Raw genomic sequence first — 20,787 nt, 5'->3', positions numbered from 1 at the left:
AGAACAGTTTATGCTTACAGTTCTCTGCCCTGCTACAAAGAAGGTGAAAACATATGGTTTTGAGAGCACCAGCTTTTAGAGCAGAATGACCAAATCACAGAAAGAAGTTCCAGTGACCCTCTTGTGCACTATGCACTCTTGAAAATTATCACAATAGTTTTCATTTACAAGCAAATAAAAATCAAGTGGATCATTTAAAGGTCATATTTATGTCTTCCTTTTCCTGGCTTTTACACCCAGAAATGTGTATAATATTTTTCCCCACCACATTTTCAGGAGCCACTTTCTCTTATGGAATAAAACTTGAAAAACACCCCTTGTGAGACTCAGTAAAAACAGTGGTGAATAAGTTTTTACAGGAAGGAACAGTATAACTGCTGAAAAGATGACAAAAGCCCCTATTTTTTAAAAGTCACCAATACTGGATGAGCATTTCCAGAGCTCCTAAAGAGCCTCTCTGAAATGGTGCCTTTAGGACATCTTCTTCAAAGCCTGCTTGAAAAACTGGAAACCAATCAGCAAACTCTAGTTACAGAGACGCAATGGTCTGTTGTCCCAGACAAGGACTGTTTGCATAAATGTAAGTAGAGCTTTGGAAACTGGAAAGTTAAATCCCTTTTTTTTTTTTTTTTTTAAATGTAGGTACCCCATATATAAAGAAGGTGAAAAAGAGTTGTTTAGAGTGTGCATGTAAGTGCATGCACATGGGCAAGGTGGAGGTTTGGTTTCCTTAAACATAAAACGCCCATTGCTTTTAACAACAGAAGAATAGATGGGAAAGTGCTGGGAGAGCACAGAACCAGAGCTGGACACGTATCACACTGAGTGGGAAGAATGAAGCTATTTCTCTGAAATTTTGCTCTGAACTCACCTCATGATACAAGGTGTGGGAGAGAATCCGGAGGGTACTCGAGGAAGGAGAGACCTGGGCCCTTTGCTTGACAACCTCAGATGGAACCCGTATGAGGCACGCAACCTGCAAAAGAACCGTACATTCAGAGAGCAATTCCTTTTGCTACCTTACTCTTCACATAGACACATTTGGAGATTGTTGCAAGTCATAAACCTGAGAAAGAAGGCAATAATTTTTGTAATTCTATGAGTTGAATTTAAAATCTCTTTATGAGCAGCTGATGTATTTGATGAGAGCTATGTACTTCCTGAACACAAAATTGTACTACCAGAAAAATAAAATTTTTCATTTCCAAACCAGAAGTAGATTTCGGTGGGAAAAATCACAAATGAAACCAAAATTCCAAAGCCATCCTGTCTTTTGGCAGCCACAGGAATTTCCACCCCCCTGCTGTCACAGATCTAAACTGAAGATTCAGGCCTTGAACAAACTTCTTTCCTAGGTATAGTTCCTTTGTGCCCTCTAGTGACTGACAGCAAGAGACACACTGGTTAGCTTTAGATACACACAATATAATCGTTTATCTTGAAACACACACTGGATTTCATTCAAGACAAAGCACTGGATTGAGTCCTTCCTACACAATGAATTTACTAGGCAAGAAAAGTCCCTGCAGCTGGATGTAATGAGGTGGCTGCTGCCACAAAACTCCAGCTTTCAGAGGCAGCCAGACCTGCCTTTAAAACATTCAGCTGCCACTACAGCTTCAGGTAGGAATTAAGCTTGTGTGCACATAATTTGGAGGAATGAAGACCCTGAAGTGTCAGAGAGTTACAAGCCTCTCATCTCTCTAGAAAATGCCTGTTTATCAGCACTTAAACTTTTAAAAAAAGTTTGGCTTCAGTTGGCCCCAGGGGTACTTAAAGCAGTGCTGGGACTGGTGGCAAAACTCTGGAGACACTGTGGGCCTTTGCCAGATTCTCAGCCTTCGCCAATCCCATCCTGTACTGGGCTCAGGAACACGCTGTGTACACGTAAACGTAATCACTGAGTACTTCCAGTCAAAAGCAACCTAGGTGAAAGCTGTCCAGCTCAAGTGGCAAACCGAACTGCTAACTCAGAAAGCCGCTAGTGCCAAAGAAAGTTCAAGAACTCACTGTCAGGATTGCACAGAGACAGTAACTTCAGTGGGAATTTGTGGGTAACATGGTACAAGGTTTAAGTTCCATTTTCACAAAAAGACCCAAGAAAAAGTCTGTTATCCTGTTGCATTCCTACAGGTTTACCAGACAATATCCAAAAGTCATTACAAACAGATCTAACTCCATGTGCTCTTCAATTCTCAGGGTCAAAAATAACAAGTGACCCCAATCTGTCAAGAAAATAAGAACTGTCAAGTTTTTTTGATAGTTCAGCATAAATATTTATAGAACTTCATGCTTCATAACACTCCATGTCCTTATATTAGCTTTTTATTCCTTAAAAATGTGGAAGCAGAAGGAAAGCTTTAAAAAGGTTCGGATGAAAACAATCTAGTCAATCAAGACCAGACAAAGAGCCCAGGGTGGCTTCCTGACATCTGGGGTGCTGCAGTTTTGGCAGGAGAAGGGTGGCTACAAAGTAACGTCTCCATTTCCCCCAGACAACTTGGGGTGCATTTCATTTCCAATTAACTTTGATGTTTCTCCCATTTGAATTTGCGCTTACAAGGGAGCCTGTGGCTGCACAAGAACAAAAACAGTGATTACACTGTGCTGTTATGAAAGGAAATAAAGGCTCGTGTCACCCAGGCTGCACTGTCAGATTGGCTCCATAGGACACTTCTGGTACTGAAAAAAAAAAACCAAAAACCACAAGCTGCAACTGCCAACATCTGACTGAACCGTGACATTTTCGCTGAGCACCTGAACTTACAACTTCACCTGATTTTTCCTACGTGTGTACCTTACTATCACTAACAATACAAGCAAGTCTTCTGATGTCAAACACAGGTCTCTAAAGGGAATTATGCAAGATTAAGTTTATATGTATATTAGCCCACAAGGTTAACAAAAAAGTAGCAACCTGGGTGCAGAAAAATCTCACATCTACTATGCTCAGATCTCAATCATTGAAGCGCCTTCCAGGTAACACTGTCAAAGTTAAAAGAACACATCACAGACCTCAACAGTTTGCTTTCTTAGCTAAATATGTTCAAGCAGCACCAGCATGCTAATGCTGCACCAAGAGAATTCATACTTAAATTTTCAGATCTCAAAGCTATAAGCAAATTGCACAAGCAAGGGTGAAAGATATAATTGTGTGGCTGCTCTGCAGCAACTGTCCATGTATATGATGTTACCTTCACCGACCACTAGATAAATACACGTGAGACACTATAACGTGACCTCGCACACTGGGAGCCCATTCACCTCCCTAATCACCAAGATCCCAGGAAGAAATTGCTTTTTAATCTCCTGGCTGTTCACATAGATGTAGCCAGTTGCTTGCCACAGAAGAGCACAATACAGGCTGCCAAACCATTCCTGGTGCATCCTACCAATTCTGGGGATGACCCTGTGACAAATTGTCAAACATCTGCATAGCCAGCCACGGAGAAGTACAGCAGTGGACCCTCAGCTACCTTGGCCAACATTAACGTATCAGACAACAGCACCCTGTTGATAGGGGCCATGCTCATCTTTCCAAACAAGCTCTGGAACCCAGAATTACTCCCATCTTTTGACAGAAGCTGAAAGACAGAATCAAGATCCCACAGACCAAGTTCAGGGGAAAAACAGATGCTGCCCTATAAGCTCCTTATTTACGAGGTCAGGTAATACCATTTTCCAGTTTTCAGACTCTCCCCCCCATATCAATGCACGTGTATACATACCATACAGCAGAAAGACGATAACACTGAAACATAAGGCTCAAGGATATTTAGATTTAAGCTTTAACAAAACCTGATTTTACAGCTACAAGCAAAGCTATTATTAGTTTACAGAGCAGGTATGCAGAAATGACAATATTAGCACCTATTATCTTTCTAGCCTTTTATTACTATAACCATTATTGAACAAAAGAGCACTGGATTTCAAAATCCTTATGTTAAATCATTACCAGGTCAAAGGGTAAATCCAGTATTTAGATGCAAACCTAAGTGCATTTTTAACTTACTGACTTGCCAGTGAGCTAAAAAAGCTAAAAATAGGTCTATTTTATTAACATTTATCTGCGTATTGCTAAGACAGTATATCTTCCAATTAAATGAAGGTAATTTTTCCTCTGTCAGCTCTGGGGAAAAAAGTGTTTTAACTTTTGGCTACTCCTTGCATGCATCAATGCTGCCATCTCCTGGACAGATTCGTGTTGGAATGAGACTTCCCGGGTTCTGCCCGATGAAGTATGACCAGTGCAATTAAAATGCCCCTTGAAGTCAACACAAAGCCTCTTTATATATAGACCGATTTAAACAGCTCGATTCAGTGTGTCAGAAATCTGTTCCTATGTGACTGTAGAAAACAGAAAATAAGATCTGCTGCAAGTAACAGCAGGAACTTGCACAAAGCCTTTTGCACAGGCTGACCTAAGTTTATTGGGAACACCTTATCTTAAAGCACTAAATTCTACATAAGGGCCAATCCTACTCAAAGCTGGACCAGCTGTCCAGAATTAGGCAGTACTCACCGAAGTCATCAGCACAAGACCACCAAGCATTTTTCTCTAGACAATAACACAAGACGCATAATAAGAAAGACAAAAAGAGGAGAGAGCCCTGCTTACAAGGGCCTTTGGTGCAATTAGGTCATCCAGGCCTTGATGATTCAATAGCCAGGGAACTGTGAAAGCTGCAAGATACATGCAGATCACTGCTCATTCAGGGAAACCAGCCACAAACGCAGCCCACTGAAAGCAGCTGAAAAAACTCCCAACCCAAAGGAGATTTTTACTGTTGTTTTTTTTAAATGATTTTGTGGTTAATGTGACAAAGAATCTGAAGTAGCTGGTTGGACTAGGACCCACTGCATTGCCACTGCAAATTCTGGAGTAAGCTCTTACCTGCAAACCACCAAGAGACCACTCCCAGTTCACCAGCAGGTCCCTGCTCCTCTAATATGTTCTTCAGGCAAAGCCAAACATAAGACAATGACATCTTTAGAAAGGAGAAAAACTCCTCCTGGTCTTCAAAACCATATTATTATCTAAATATTAATATAACCCATCTAGATTAAAAGCCCTTTGCTTCCATCCCTTGTGCTCCAGGCTAACCATTTTCTACATGACTGGTTTTGCAGAATTTAATAGAGAATTAAGGATAATGCACACTTGTTTTAAGGCACCTAATACAACAGTTGACCGCCAACCTTGCAGGCACGATCTGTACATGAGATGTATCCAGAAACATTCCAAAGAGGACAGAGCAGGTGTTACAGTTGCTATTAAAGGTTTATGCTGGCTGTATAAATTGAGTTGAGGCATGGCAGGTTTTTCTCAGAACCAGGGACACAGCTGGTACAATGCTATTAGCAGCTTTGGACCTCTAAGGAGAGCAGCTTGAGAAAGTATTTCCTTAGGCAGCCTGGCACACACTTTGCACAGCTGATGATCTCACTCACACTCTTAAAAGCTCCCACAACCATACGGTCTAAGCACTTCTTTTCTTTAGTAAAAGATATTGCCCATGCTCTTAAGCCAGGCTATTGAAGGACAAAGACTAAGGACCCATTCTGTTAAGATGCTGGCACCTGATGTGCTCCTACAAAGCAAGCTGATCTATTCTCTGCACTCACCTGGGCTTGGGTGAGGATCGAGACCAAATTTTTCCACTTAGTAATTAGCCAGCTATTCTGCTACAGACAGAAGTCTGAGGACAGAGAGCTGTTCTGGAAAATGATAGTGGCCGGTGATTTAGGAACCTGCACTCACTGACTCCGAGCATGTCTCTGGCTTGCATAGCTAAGCCTACTCTAAAAACCAGGTACAGAAACATGCAGTAAACTCAAAAAAAAAGTTTTCTGTGTTGTAGTTTTAAACCCTTTAGAACAATTTCTAAATTATTTTAATTTTAAATGTCCCAAGCAGGGGGTTAGTTTTAATTACTTTACCTCAGTATGCTGGGAAGGTTTAATTGATGTTCACCATATAAATATAATTTAATACTTAACACAGAACTAAAGGAACATACCTGGGGAGAGTTACTCTTAAATGTCATTTGTATAGATTTATTCTTAATCAAATAAGAACCTAATTTATGACACTATACCATTTTGTGTCCAGAGAGCAGAGGCTTTAAACTACCTGTACAAGATAATCACTAACCTGTTTGTGAGAAAAAACTGCTCAACAAAAATGACAACAAAGAGGCTATGATTCATCAGAGGACATATGTTTAAACTGCAGTCAGTCTGGTAACAAAATCCTAATCTTTCACCCCTTTCTTCAAGGTCAGAAGGACTGCCTGCTCCACATAATGCAGAAAGAGCAAGAAAACGAGAATCACTAAAACCTTTCTCAAAAGAGAAACAATAAAGATGTTTCCGGTGTTTGGGGGTTTGTTTGGTTTTGGATTTGGTTTTGGTTTTTTAAAGTGCGCTCTGCATTAGCCCTGGCCATACTGCTGTAGACAAAACTACCTTATAGCTCAGGTTTGTTGTGTTGATGGTTTCTTGTCTGGTTCTTTTATATTAAAAAAACACTGTTTCCCAAAATAGGTTAATAAATGTGACAATCTGAACATCTCTATTTCTATGTCAGATGATCCCTTCTAAATAGGAAGTTACTATTTTTAATCTGCAACATGAAAAATGTCATTTCCATTCCTTGGATAACTGAATGATTAAAATAATAGCTAAGTCTAAAATTAAACTGCACTGATTTCCTTTGGATCCTGAAAAAGAAGGGGAAATTTCCCTCTTCGTTCAGGTCAGAGGCTCTCGACAAGCCTTGAATTCAGCACTGCATCTTTCCATGCCTCTCCAAACTCTGTAAGTTTGCTTCTCCACATCTCACTGGAATTCCCCTCTCCAACAGAAGAGAAAAAAAAAAAGATTTTTTTTTTCAATGCAATGTTATGAGATTAGCGATGTATTTCATCCTTCAAATAACTGTATCTAAACTCTGGTCACAACTCTTGCATTGGGCATGTTCGATAGTGGGGGAGGTGGGAAGCATGAGATGTATCTGTAGACAGAAGATGAACTGCCTCACCCTTTACACCACCAGGAAAATTAAAAGAAAAGCAGAGAAACATGAAGTACACATTTTGCCATTTGGTTTCTTTGAACACAGAGGCCTGAACTGCTGCAATCATAGACCCGTAACAGTTCAAACACCAATAAACCTTCATCTAAATAAGTGCTGCCCTTTTGACCAAGGCAGAACAAAAACATAAGTTCCTACGGTCTGTAATTTGCTGTGAGTCAGAACTCAAGTTGTGAACAAGTCCTTCCACACTTGCTTGTCAGCAGGCTGTGCTACCTGGTAAAGCACAATTGAAGTGGACAACTGAAGCATTAACACCTATTTTAATGAAAAAATTGTCTCCAGGGATGACAGAAATGGTACTGTCCACTATCAGTTTTCGCTTCAAGTGCCAGCCTCGGAGAATAAGTGCTCATCTTCAAAATAAAACCTTAGTATATGTTAATCTTATTTTCCCCTCCCGCACTCACGCACAGCATGGATGTGCCCTTCCAGCATAGTTAAACTCAGTCCTATGCAAAGCTGCTGGGGTCATGAACAGGTGACTCCACTCCTAGTTGAAACCCCATGGAGAGAACAAGTTTTGACTAATGGGCTCTGGATGGGAAAGTTTAGACAATGCCAAGCTCTTTGTCCCATCTTTTCCTCTGACTGACACAATAGGGCCTTCATTAATTTAACTGCAGCTCCCTCTTCAAAGAGTAATCTCACCCAGCAAGATCCCTCAGATCTCAGCACTTCCCAGAGCTTAAAATCATACTATATTTCAGAGATGAGACCATTCACAGGGACCGAATGTCACAAGCATTGGGGAAACCAAAGCTTCTGCACAAACATTTTCAACTTCCTCCAAGTTTCCACCTTACATGATTTCACCTGGAATCTGCAGAGCTGTTTTGCAGAATGTCGTTTCATCCTGTCATTGTCAAACCTAAGTCAGCTCCTTATTATTGCCTTCCACAGCTCCCTTCTTCCTGCTCCAGAGCACAATCTTCACCACCACACACTTCTTCCTTCACAATGGCCATCCTGGCTGAGCCTTTTCACCCCATCTGCCTGAAGTCCTCAGCTGCTTCTCCTCCCAGATTTCCTTCCCCACATGTGGCTCTTCAATTGTCCACCTAAAAGCTCTACAACTCTTGCTGTGGGTTCCCTGTCTACCACTCCATCAGCCATTCAGATACACCTTGGAAAACCTCTTTCCTCAAACAGCAGAAATTTGTGCTGAGCTTTCTTCACATCAAGGAGAAACTGTTACCCAAATTAGATGAGTTAGCAGGCAAAGATCAAGAAAAGTCTGCAAAGCTGACAAGGCTGACACTAAACACTTCTTCACTAAACTATTTCTCACTGCAGATGTTCTGAAAGTTTCTGTGCTTTGAATAGATAAATTGGTCTTTCAAAGTTTAATCAATGCAGTTTTGTTTCCTTTTTAAAACTGAACTTAAAACTTACTGAAAGTGGCCTACTGTTATGTGCATCTTTGTACTCCAGCACAAAGTAAGTGCCCCACAGATTTTGAAGCTCCTCAGTACAGTCACAAGCAGTTGGTTTAAAACTCAAGTGGCAAAAATCAGACAGCTGAATAGCTTTAGAAAAAAAAAAAAATCTTTCTTAACCCAGTTGATGCTTGAATCAAATTACTACCACATTTAAACACAGAAAGCCTTAAAGCCAAAGAAGAGTTAGACCCTTGATTCAACCTACAGAATTGTCTGCATGATCTGATCTTTTCCAGCAACTCTTCCACCACTGAGAGTCTGTTAAATTTATTTTAAAAGGCTTAAGAAACTAATCACATCCACCAGCCAAACTGTTCTTTCAGCAAAAGTAGCACGGTGCATCCCATCCAGCATAAAACTGTTTCCAGCGAGCCAAGTGGGGTCAGGCTGTGTTACAGGAGGACAAATGTTAATGAGATTCCAGGCAAGAGAACACAGGCAATATTTTCTGAAAACACATTAAGTCTCCTGTTGAAAGATGACTAGTATTTTACAATTTGCTCAGTCTCTTGGGGTTACATTGGCCCAGAACACGGAAATTTCAACTACGTTGCATTTTATCAAGTATTTTCCTTTAATTGATCCCTTACTCTTTCCTACAGCCTTTTCACTTAAAAAAATTACAGGCTTGTCCACATATGGAGCTATTCAGAAATGGTTATTCCTGACAAACCCTGTACAGAATCTTACTTTGGAATAAACTTACCTTAAACTATCTCAGACATTTCCAAAGCTGACTCTAGCAAAATACATTGCAAGCCAGGAAATCCATCAGGAAATACTTTTAAATTATTTATTTCTCACTTGCAAACTTTAACCCAAATTAGCTTTCCTCTGTGGACATTTTGAGCTACAAATATTTCTTGATCAGCTGAATATCAGCCCTAGGAGTGAAAGTAGAGAGATGACAACCATCCAGCTTCTACTGTCCTCCAAGCCCTGAATTGAGTAGATAACACAAAGCAATCTAGGAAGGGTAACTGATGAAGAAGAGCCAATACACACAGTTAACATGGAAGATACGAGAGAAGATCAGCATGGGTGGCTGCTTAGGTGTTTGACAGTTCTTAATTTGCTGTTTCAGCCTTTAATTGTATGATGAATTTGTCGGCAGCATTTCTGGATTCATGCCTCCATTCATCTTTATTTACAACCAATTTTCAGCTGCAGGTCTAATTTGAATTTCTATCTGCTCTACATTAGCTCTCAATGGCAGCAGTCTCACCTTCACAACCATCTTCCAATCACTGCTCAGCTAAACTTCTGCATAAGGATTGGCAAAAATCTTGCAGCTCTATATGGCAGACCTGACCTCACCTAGATTAATTTATGAATATTTCAAAATCCACCATGATTAATTCAGAAGACCACCTACGCTGCTGCACTCCCCCGACTGCTCACCTTGCCAGGGTCAGCACGTTCCCCTTCTCAGTGCCTACATGCACCCAGATACACACAGCACAAAAGACACAGTCACACGTAAAATGGCAGGCACTGATCAATGAAAACAAAGAAAGCTTAAGTACTGTGGAAGAGGTTCTATCAAACTTTGACTGCTGTCAGATTTTGGATATTACTTTTAAATACTATGGTCTGCCAGCACATACTACACCGGTTGAGAGGAGATAGCATGCAAAGCAGAAAATGCAGATTTTTGTTTTGAAACAGTTTTGTTCACTTATCGGTTCTTAGAAAATGGACAGTTAAAAATTCAAAGTCATTAGCCCAACTCCTAGACACAGTAAGTACTACATCACTTTTTTGTTGCAGCAGATGACTGTTGATTCAGAAGCAACTCTCCCTAGAGTGTCCAACTTGCCTGTTGAACTGAAAAGCCACAACTTCCAACGTGCAAGTTTTGGAGTTTCAAACTGCTAAAATCTTAACTCCATGTCTGATGTTAGCAGCTGTTTCATCTCTGTTAGATTGGGCTCCTGCAAGCTGATCTTCTAGGGCTTACGACGCAGTAATGCCCTGATCAATTATCCTGCTGGAGATTCTTTCATGATATTACTCTGTGGATTCGTCTGACTCATGCTTCTGCCTTTTTATCAGAATGGGCATTAATAACAACCTCCTTCTCTGACTTAGCCAGTTACTCTCATGGAGTTCATACCAATATACTAGCACAAGAACAGGAATCTCAAAAACCCTGAAACTAATTAACTGGTTCAAAAGATACCAGGGTAGAGGGAAGAAGGGGCTGATTTCTGGACAGAGATAGACAATATGATTTTTGTCTATTGTGTCTAAAACGCCCTTCCCCTCCACCCAGAAAAAAAAAAAATCAAGCCTAAAATAATATCAAACATGGAATTTCCACCTTTATTTGAATTAAAAGCATACTCAAAATATTGTACAGAATCATGACTTGCAAACTGTAAACTTGCATTTGGGCTTGCTTCTGCTAAGAAACAAGTTAGGACTAGAGAAAGCTAGCTGAATTCCCCAGACACATAATTCCTGCATTTAGAAGCTTTCCTATTTGACACATCCCAACAGCAGATTAAAAAATTCCCAAGTTATTAATACTGAGGGTCAGATGCTAATCACAGATGAACCACACACTTTGCTCTTATCATAAAAGTGTCTTAAGTGGCAACACACTGGAATACACAAGTGAGCTTGGAATTTCACCTTGAAATACCCATCCTTGCCTTTCCCTATGGAGCCACATGATCCCCTCTCCCCAGTGAAGTGACAGACTCTTGGATGTTTCCATTCAAATTGATTCAACATCTCTGTCTCAAATTTTGGAAAAAAATGAAGTATTAGGCTATATCAAAATCCTTCTTGCTGAGGACATCCAAGCCTACCATCTTCAGAGGGAGCAGTCCCTACCTAACCATTCAGAGCTCTCTCAGAATACAGCCAAGGTTTCCAGCTTTTCCTATGAGGTTCGTGCTCCACCAAAGCCTAGTAGGTAACCCACGTTTTACAATTCTTGCAGCCAGACCAGAAACACCTTCCTAGACCCATGAGCTTGTCCAGCATTTATACAACTTAAGGGACCACAGTGCAGAGACACTGAAGCAGAAGGAAAACAAGCCAGATGAGGAACCTAAAGTATCATGGCTACATCAGCTTAAAAATTTAACAGGACAAATGAATGCAAGCAGTGTCACTAATATGACTAGGCAGCTTTCAGGATCCGAGTTACCTGCCTGGTGCTACGGCACACTCTGGAGACACACCACATCAGTGCAAGTAACCTGGGATCTGGTAGCCCTGGGGATGCACTGCACAGTGTCAACATATCTCCAGCATTGTAATCATGAAGTACTCTGGAAGCTTACACAAGGACAAAACCAGCTCAATAACTTCAATTGGTAATCTATTTCCAGAGCATGGTCATTACTGCTAACTGCCAAAAGAACAGGACATCTACCTCCCATCCTGGTCCTCAGTCCTCACACACTTTCTCACAAGTGAGCTGAAAGTCAAAGTAGTTTACTTTCCTAGCAGGGGGGGAAAAAAAAAAAAAAAAAAAAAAAAAAAAAAAGACATCACCAAACACGGCAAATCAAAAATAAAAGGTCACAGAGATAAGAGTGAACATGATATTTACAAGCAACAGCCCAAAACCTTCACTAAATATCTTGCAAAGCACAGATTGTAACCATAACAATCTCTAAATATTAGATGGAAAAGGCTGTTGTCAGCTAGCTTCTCTAGAACGTGATCCAAACGACTTTATTCTCACCTCCACGGAAAAGCCAGCAGGATTTAAAATTAACTGTGCTGAATTCAACCACTTTGGCACTCACAAAGGAAGTTTCATCGGTCAAACTGGGACAGTCTTAAACTTGTCCCATAAAATCATGTTTGCAGGAGGCTGGGGGCGGGGGGGCCAAGAGGGGGACTTCTCTATCAAAATCTTTTGTAATCAATAGTATACACTGTCATATTAAACTAACATTAAAAATTCTGTATAAATCAATCTGAAGCTGTACAATTAACTCTGGATCTGCAAGATGCACCTGGTTACTATTTAAAATAGGCACTAGGAAGTTAAAAATACTGCTCCTTCTCAGAGTTCCTTACACTGCCTTAGTATTAAAAGTAAAGTTTTAGAACATCTGGTTTTCCTTTCCACTCCCTGTGACATCATGTTTTCCAAGCACATTTGGCAGCTCACTGTAAAGATACAGGCAGACTAAACATACAGGGCAATGTAGAGTCAAGATGAAAAATTCCAAAGCCCTGGATACAGTAAGTGTGTTTCCTATCTCCAAATTTCAGTTACACAACTGGTATAATAAGGGTTTTCCCCTGCTTTGTAACTCATGTATTCTTCAACCTTACTCTTCCTTGATGAGATAGGATAATATGCCATGTATCTGCCCTCTAGAGTTTTGGCTGTGTCTTTGTAAGTAATTTTTCATGTATTATGGGATATTCAGAGTCCCTATACAGCAAGATTCAGTTATAGGAAAAAATAATTATGTTTAACAGGGTCAGATTTTGTATGTACTTTTCTTTATCTCACTCTGGGAGATGAGATTAGCCTTCTATATTCCTCCTGACTGAAAGACAAAAAAAACCTAACAGACCACACTATAGCCTCTGACTTTTTACTGCTTGGTTTTGTGCCTCAGCCTGGAACTGGGAAATTTAAAAAACCAGTTCCAGGCAACTGCGTTTCCCATGAATTTACACAGGCTGTAAACAATACAAAAGAGCAGCTGTATAAAAACTAAGAGCTCCCATTTGACCAGTTTCTCCCATATATTTTAACGTATCTTGATGCAACCTTTGCACTTTTAACTACCTATTTTATTATTTTTACTGGGTCACATTCAAAACACAGATTAGTCAGCATTAACATATCTTTAAGCTTAGCACATACTCACATTTCATTGATGCACAAGGAGGTAGCGGACTCATTTATGCTCACCAGTGAAGGAGCAGCAAATCTAGAAATCCATTGTCAGTTTCTTGCTCTAAATCTTAATTTCTCCGTTTTGTAGAAAGACTGTTTAGAAATGCAAAGAGGTGCCTTGGGAATCCTAACATGACAGAGTCTCTGGCTTATTATTTCATATTTAAAAGCAATTTATAGCACAGTAATTATTAAAGTGTAAAAAGGAGAAGTACGCATTAAAAAAAACTACTGACAAAATAGTAGTCCCAGTGGTTACGCCCCGATTAAAATGTAATGACTGATCAATAACACTATAAATATAACTTTCACCCTGATGCAATTTGGGATAGTTTATATATTTCTATTGATCAGCTAAGACTTTACGTAAAATGTGAGAAGATCTTGCTTTGTGCTATTTTTATCACACATTTGTTGTAGCAAACCTCTAAATCCCTATCTCAATTATTTTAGAGCTTAGTTCTCCCATCACACCAAGAGGAGAAGAAAAGCTAGCAAAAAGCAGAATCTTATGAGCTGAAAAATGGCTGTTACAACATCGCAATTTCCACACCATAAAGTCAGATTGCCATTTCAATGGCTATCACTGCATATTTCTCTGGCCTTAGAGCAGCAAGAGCCAAGCACATGAGACAGCCCTGAGCAACTTATTTAACTATGATGCATCCCCATTTGTCAGCCCGAAAATGAAAGCATTAAGTGCCTGAACTGTAAGGGTCACAAGACTACAGACCACCTTGAAAAAACGGGCAACAGGTTCTGTAATCATGTAAGGAGTCATCTGTAGACAATTGTTCTTTGTCTGCTGATGACTGAATTACCCTGTTAGAGTTTTCTCACAGAATCCTCACAGGCAGAGAAATATGTCATAAATAACCCACTCACAAAAGAAGAGACCTTTCTTCCCAGAGGAGTTTATCACCCAGCACTGGCACCCCTTCATAAGTCAAATCGTCACTTTGCTTGATTCTGAAACAGCACTTGAGAAGCTTAAAACACCTCTTGGATCTGCTGTTCCATGAGATGCCAGGCAAACAAGGAATTTAAAGGCTATGCATTGCCAGAGTGGTGAAGAACCTCACGCTGATTTCTAACAGCCTGTATAGAATTTCCATGGAAATGAGTTCTGTGCATTGCCTTAAGTCAGAAGTCACAACTTGACAGCACAGGATCTAATCAAGACCAAAAAGAATCCACTGAGGCAGCAACACAAACCTATCCCACCCAGTACTAAATCTATCGCATTCTACCTACTCCTGCCTACTAACCACTCTGGTAGTGGTTATAAGTGCTGCATTCACCTACCTTCATGTGTTTGGTATGTTAAATTAAGTTCCCTGGCTAAGTCCCGTTCAATCTAAGCATCATTTTCACAGAAGAATAAAAGTTTCTTGGGAACCAAAGCTGAACTCACAGAGAGCAGGGAAAGCTGAGCCGCTTCCCGTGGGAAGTAGTAGGCTATGGCTGCTGCAATAGCGAGGCACCTGGTGCAAAGCCAAAATGGCACAGATCCCTCTGCACCCCTGGTAGCTTGGGACCAACCTACAAGTAATCTAAGTCCCCACGGGGAGTACAAATACACAGGTACCTGCGATGGAGAGGAAGAAGCCAGTGTCACAAGAGATTTAAAAACTAAGTTAATAAAAGCAGAACATGGAACCACGGACACGATACATTTTTCTGCCCCACATCATGGGCTAAGTTGCAGAAGAGCCAGGAAAGCTAATTTCAAACAGCCCATTCTCCTCCCCCACACTTGGGGAAACAGCAATTCACACCCCATTTCATAACTGCAGTGCCAAGAAACACCCAAGTGTGACAAAAGCAGGAGAAAGGAGGTGGACAGCGCTGGCAAGAACAGTAATGGCCTGTTTACAGCTGGACACCCTGTCCCAAACACTGCCAAGGCACTGTGCCAGCTCTGCAATTAAAAACAAGGAGTATCTGGGGAAAGAAGGATTTTGCTGAACCTAGAATAAATTTAATTCAGCTAGCCCAAATCAACTTCGCTTTTTGTTTCCAAATAACCTCAAACAGTTTTTAAAGACACAATATTCAAGCTTCTAGGATAAAGCATCATCACCTATAGACAAGCGTGTGTCTGGATCACACAGAAACGGTCACTGATCACATCCAGAAGTGTTCTCTTTCAACACTTTCTACAGTCTATTCGCACAGTTCCTGTTACAGTGTCACGTACTGGCTCTTCTCAGAGCTAAACTTTCAACTCTGTGGATCTACAGGTTGTCCAGTCACCCTTGGCATTACAGGCTGGCAGTGAAATTAATTTTATGGTCTTAAATTGGAATATAAAAGTCAAAGCCTTGACATTTCCTTAGTACTGAAAACTTTTCCTTCTCTCAACAACAGAAAAAAAAGATTTCTAAGGAGTGGTGAATATAAGCCAGGAAACAGTCTAGATATACTAGATTGGAAAGTCACAAGGGCAAGAGGTATTTTGTTACTTACATTCAATAGGTTAATGCTATTTCATTTGTAACTCACAGTACAAAAACCAAACAAAAACCCACCCACTCACACACACAATTAATTTCTCCAAAGTCCATGCTGTTAACAAGCCAAGGGCAACCTAGGCATCAAAACAAGACAGGCTTCTCTTGTGACCTTCCTTAATGATCATCTAAAGTGTTCAACAGAATATGGTCCCAATTATTCTGGGTATTCTATAAACCTTGGCAAAGCAAGCCATTACCTGCAGCTCCAGAACATGCTGTAAACAAAGTAATGGATTTAATGGATAAGAAACACAGCAACTTTTTCAAAAAGTGGGGGGAAAGAGTTTCCAAAGAGATTGTATATAGAAATTATTTTCATTATTCACATGTATGTTTATACTACAATAACTCAACCAATACACTAAACTAAGGGCTAGAACTATCAGAGAGTCCCTGTGAAAAGCTGTCACTAAAACATACAGATGTCTATCCTGAGGCAAAAAAACTTCATTAGATTCCCCATGATCCTTTCCACTGAGACAGGCTTCATCAGGAAAGCACTACACATTGTTTGGTAAGTGAAGTTACACAGCTGCCAGCTGCCTGATCCTGTCACATCACTTTGTACACCCACTAAGAGACCCTGCTTGTAAATACAATTAAATACTTTGATAAATGGTGTTGGCTGAATGGGAATGCATGGAGGAAGGAGCAAGAGATACTGGTTCCTACACACCAAGGTGCATGGGTTTCAGGTGATTGCACCTACTTACTTTACATAAAACATCATTATCTTATGGCTAATTTAAGAATAAAAATCCATGACTACCCCATATGAAGCCAAAAGGCTGTAAAAGCCTTTCCTCATTATTAACACTGACACACAAGCACTACCATGTGAAGGTGTATTCAGGCTTTGGAACAATCCACACTTCCACTATCTACTGACTTCACAAGATCAGCCAATAGGCCTACTAAGAATTGTTACTGACTCATAAGGATTGTTTCAAAGTGAATAAACGAGTGCCAACACTTAATTAAAAAGTAATATTTTAGTAATCACTGTCATAAGTATAAAGATGGTCAACACTCAAAAAAGTCAGATAGGACACCAAACCTCAGTTTTCATAATTGAATGGTTTCTTCTCTCCCCACAGACACACAATACATGAACTCTTCCTTACCACTTCCCCAAGGGAGGCAGCCACCATGTGTGTTGCTGGAGTCAAGTAAGATGCAGAGCCATGGTGCAGCACAGATTTCACATTCTCATAGGTGATAAAAAATGCAGCAGCTGAAATTCAAGAATACATGCAGTCATTTAACTGTTCCTCCATCACAGAACTAGCACAAATGCATTTAACACAGTTTTGTCATTTATTATTCTGCAACTGTAGTTGAAAACATGATATTTTTGCCCCAAAAGAGTACAACAGTATCAACACAATCATTCTGCAGAATAACTCCTTCAGAAGTTCATGCTTCTGGCTATCATTGGCAAACCTCCCATTAATACCAAAGGTGTCAGGACTTATGGCCATATTTAGTATTGAGATAAGGAAAGATGTGTTAGTCATGAACATCCAGTAGGTTTTGAAAAAATAGTATCTTCCATATTCATAGATAGAAAGGGTAGAGAGGAGGTTGTTTGAATTGGATGGATGGCGTTTATTTTTTAGAAGAAAACCCAAACAATCCAAACAAACCAACCAGCTGATTAATGGAAAAGAAAAAAACAGGGCAACTGAGAAGTCATCAATACAAGTCTGCTCCCCTGCAATGTGGAAAACTGTTTCAGTAGCAGTTATTCATAGCTTCTTCCTAGCTATTATCAGTTTAATATTTTGCATTTTAGCTCCATAAAAAAATTCTTCCAAGCCTCTGAAAGACTTTTACAAAACTCCTGTCCAGTGAACAAGAAACATACAAAACTAAACTGAGCACAGCAATAAGAGCTGTGTTTATTCACTGCAACAGTCAGCTACAAAGGCACTTGCACCTTAAGGGTTACTCCTTCTCCTAAAGGTAATTTCTGTTCTCAGTCATACGTTGGAAAGATAAAACCACAGTTCAGATTTTGAAGATGTAAATCCTGAAAAAAACTGACATGTCTTGCGGGGGAAGAGATTTTAATTGTAAAGAAGGGCTATGTGAATTGCCTTCTGCTAATCAAAAGATGCTTATCACCTCAAAAGGAGATAACAGAGCAGACAAGATAAAGAACTGAAATTTTTTATACCATCTTAGGAAGGACATCAAACATCTGAAGGTGTCAGTGGATTTGTCAGCAAAGTTCTCCTAACATTTATTACTGACAGCATAGCTTGCTACTTTTTTATCCCTCCCTACAAAGACAAAATGGACAAAGGCATTAGGAATTTTAGATGCCTTTTCTCTGCAGGGACTACAAGCATTTACTTTTTTAAAATTTCAGTTTCAAAAGTATTCCTGATGTCTTCTCATTGTAAACGTAGCTGTTTCTAGGGAGAAAAAGATCAGCATAGCAATACCAGGGCAATTAGCTCAGAGACCTCCAGTGCTCAAGCACTTTGAATTTTGTTTAATTTCCAGCACCGTGGTCATGACGAAAATGTCCAGGGCAAGCAAGACTCAAGCCCTCTTTGGCACCTGCAAATGCTTTAGGGTGCCCCTTTAAGTAAGGACAGGTTTATAAGAGACATCCAGGAACACTTCCAATGTGTACGGGTTGTTTTTCAGAGTAAACATGAAGCAGCCTTCCTTCCAGGCTTACTCAAAGCGTTTGTTCAATACTGTACAATTCTAGAAACTGCTTTTCACAGCTGGACATGGACTCACAGAATTCAGTTACCTGCAGAAGAGGAAGCCAGACATAAATGGCCTATACTATGTAAGGTCCCACTTAAAGAAGACAAAGCATAGGCCAAAGAATATTTACCATTTGGAAAGGATCCTATAGCAGTGGAAGGAACACCAGCATAGATGCCACGAAAGCCACCAGCCTTCCTAAATCCTTGAGGACTCTGCAGTCTTGTTTTTACAGTATCCAGGGGAAAAAGGATCAAGTCGACACAGACACCAGCAACTCCACCAGCCTTTGAGACAAAACCGTGGAATAAAGTGCATTAATATTCACAGAGGTGAAGCTGTGGTGCTTCTGTAACTGAAACATGCCTAAACCAAAGCATCCTTTATCCTAAACCAATATCCTTTCCAAGGTCAGATTATAAACTGACAGTCTTACACAGAGCTCAGTAGCTTCTATGGCTATAACAAGGAAGCTTCAAGAAATGAAAGTAACAGATACTACAACCTTTAAACCATTTTTAAGGTATTTTCATAACAACCTCAGTAGTTTGAATAGTACAACCAAAGCAATGCAACACTTTACCACTACACATAAAAGACAGTGAATGCCACTTATCAAGATGACACAGCGAAGAATGACCAACACCTCTAGGAAGTTGTATGATAAGATCAGGGAAAGACAGAAGTAATTCTGCTTCCCCTGTAATCATCTCTAGAAAGCACACTGACATTTGTTCAGCAAACTTCTTCATTTAAAGTGTTATCCCCCTATTTCCTTTGTTGAACAAAGCCTAAAGTAAAACTGCTTTACATTCCTTTGCTGTCAATGGCCTGAAAAACAAAAACCCCACATATTAAATAAAAATGTTTTCAAAGTCATAAGGAAATACAATTCCTAAAACCAAACCCTAAAAAAAATGTTCCAACTAAAGATCAATCTTTATCCATTGTCTGTGTTTCTATATTATTTTCTAGTTTAAATTTCCCTAGGACATGGCTGACCTGTAGAAAATAATTACTTGTCAAAAAAAGGAGGAGGAAACTGAAATAAATAGAAAAACTAATTTAAAAAAAAATAATCAATGAGACATTATTTAGATGCACTGTTACTTGGAACAGAAAACACAAGTTTGAAGTCTACCTCATATAGAACAGCACACAAGAAACAGCTGCACAGATTTTCAACTCAGCCTGAAAACAAATCACGTGTCTTACTCTGATCTTTTTGTCAGGGCCAACCAACCAAGGATTCAGAGAGGTGTTCACTATCTACTACTAAAGTTTTAATCAATAAGTTAATTACTCTTTTAATCTAGTTGGCTATTTTGCATGCATTGATTTTTCTTCGCTCTTTTTCATCAAAATCCTTATCTGCTCAAAATAACATTGATCAGATTTAATCAGATTTAATCTAGCCATCTGTTAAAACATGAATCAGAAGTTACTAATTGCTTCTTTAGTTTTCAAAGTTCTGTATCTTAAACGTCATTTAAATTCATGAAGCGGCTAATAGAGCACCTGCCAGAGGGCGACAATACCTATGCGCTTACACCATCCGCAGAAAACAGTAATGATTTTTAGATAATAAGACATCTAAAACGCACCTTCTCCTCCACATTTCAATAACAGCAGCATTATCAGAAGCTGAACAGCTGAAAAACCTTTACCAGGCCCGTGCCTGTTAAACTTAACCCTATAGAAACGATTAAACAAAACCAGGACCTAATTCAATTGCTCTGAACCATGATGTTGCAGCTGGCAGCTGGCAGCCGGTTGCCCCTGGAGTATTTGAAGCAGGGAGCTCAACCCTCCCAGCAGGCGCAGGGCCCGCAGCTCCCCCTCACGCTAGCCCAGGGCATCATGTGCATGATTTTCCCCACAGAACCGAGAGCGAGCGGTGAATCTTTCCAAGGAGGCCCCCGGCTATGGAGACTGGAGGCTTTACCCAGCGCGCCGAGCACACATGGAAAAAAGAGATTTTTAGGGCGGGAAACGCAGCGCAAGGCAAGGCACACGCTTCACAGCGCACCCACCCAGCAGCGCCGCGGCCTCTCCACAGCCCCAACACGCCCCGCCCGCGGGGGACTGTTGAAGCCAAGAGGAGACGAGCCCAGGCGCGCCCCC

General features: G+C 40.3%; 1 protein-coding gene across 3 annotated transcripts in view; it reads right to left on the bottom strand.

The window, feature by feature from the left end:
* Positions 1–20,787, bottom strand: part of SLC25A26 (solute carrier family 25 member 26) — an 89,213-nt gene that overhangs the window by 68,160 nt on the left and 266 nt on the right. For all 3 annotated transcript variants that reach the window (XR_003399272.1, XM_026857256.1, XM_026857255.1), the window contains exons 2-4: positions 18,794–18,950; positions 17,061–17,170; positions 872–976 (exon numbers count right to left, since the gene is read on the bottom strand). Coding sequence is in view for 2 of the 3 variants with exons in the window: in XM_026857256.1 (XP_026713057.1) it covers positions 872–976; positions 17,061–17,170; positions 18,794–18,950 (372 nt within the window). In the remaining variant the exon portion in view is untranslated. The remainder of the gene's footprint in view (positions 1–871; positions 977–17,060; positions 17,171–18,793; positions 18,951–20,787) is intronic.

This window comes from Athene cunicularia (genome assembly GCF_003259725.1).
Source record: "Athene cunicularia isolate RWA chromosome 12 unlocalized genomic scaffold, athCun1 chr12_part1, whole genome shotgun sequence".
NCBI lineage: Eukaryota > Metazoa > Chordata > Aves > Strigiformes > Strigidae > Athene > Athene cunicularia.
This window is presented reverse-complemented; position numbering and strand designations above follow the sequence as displayed.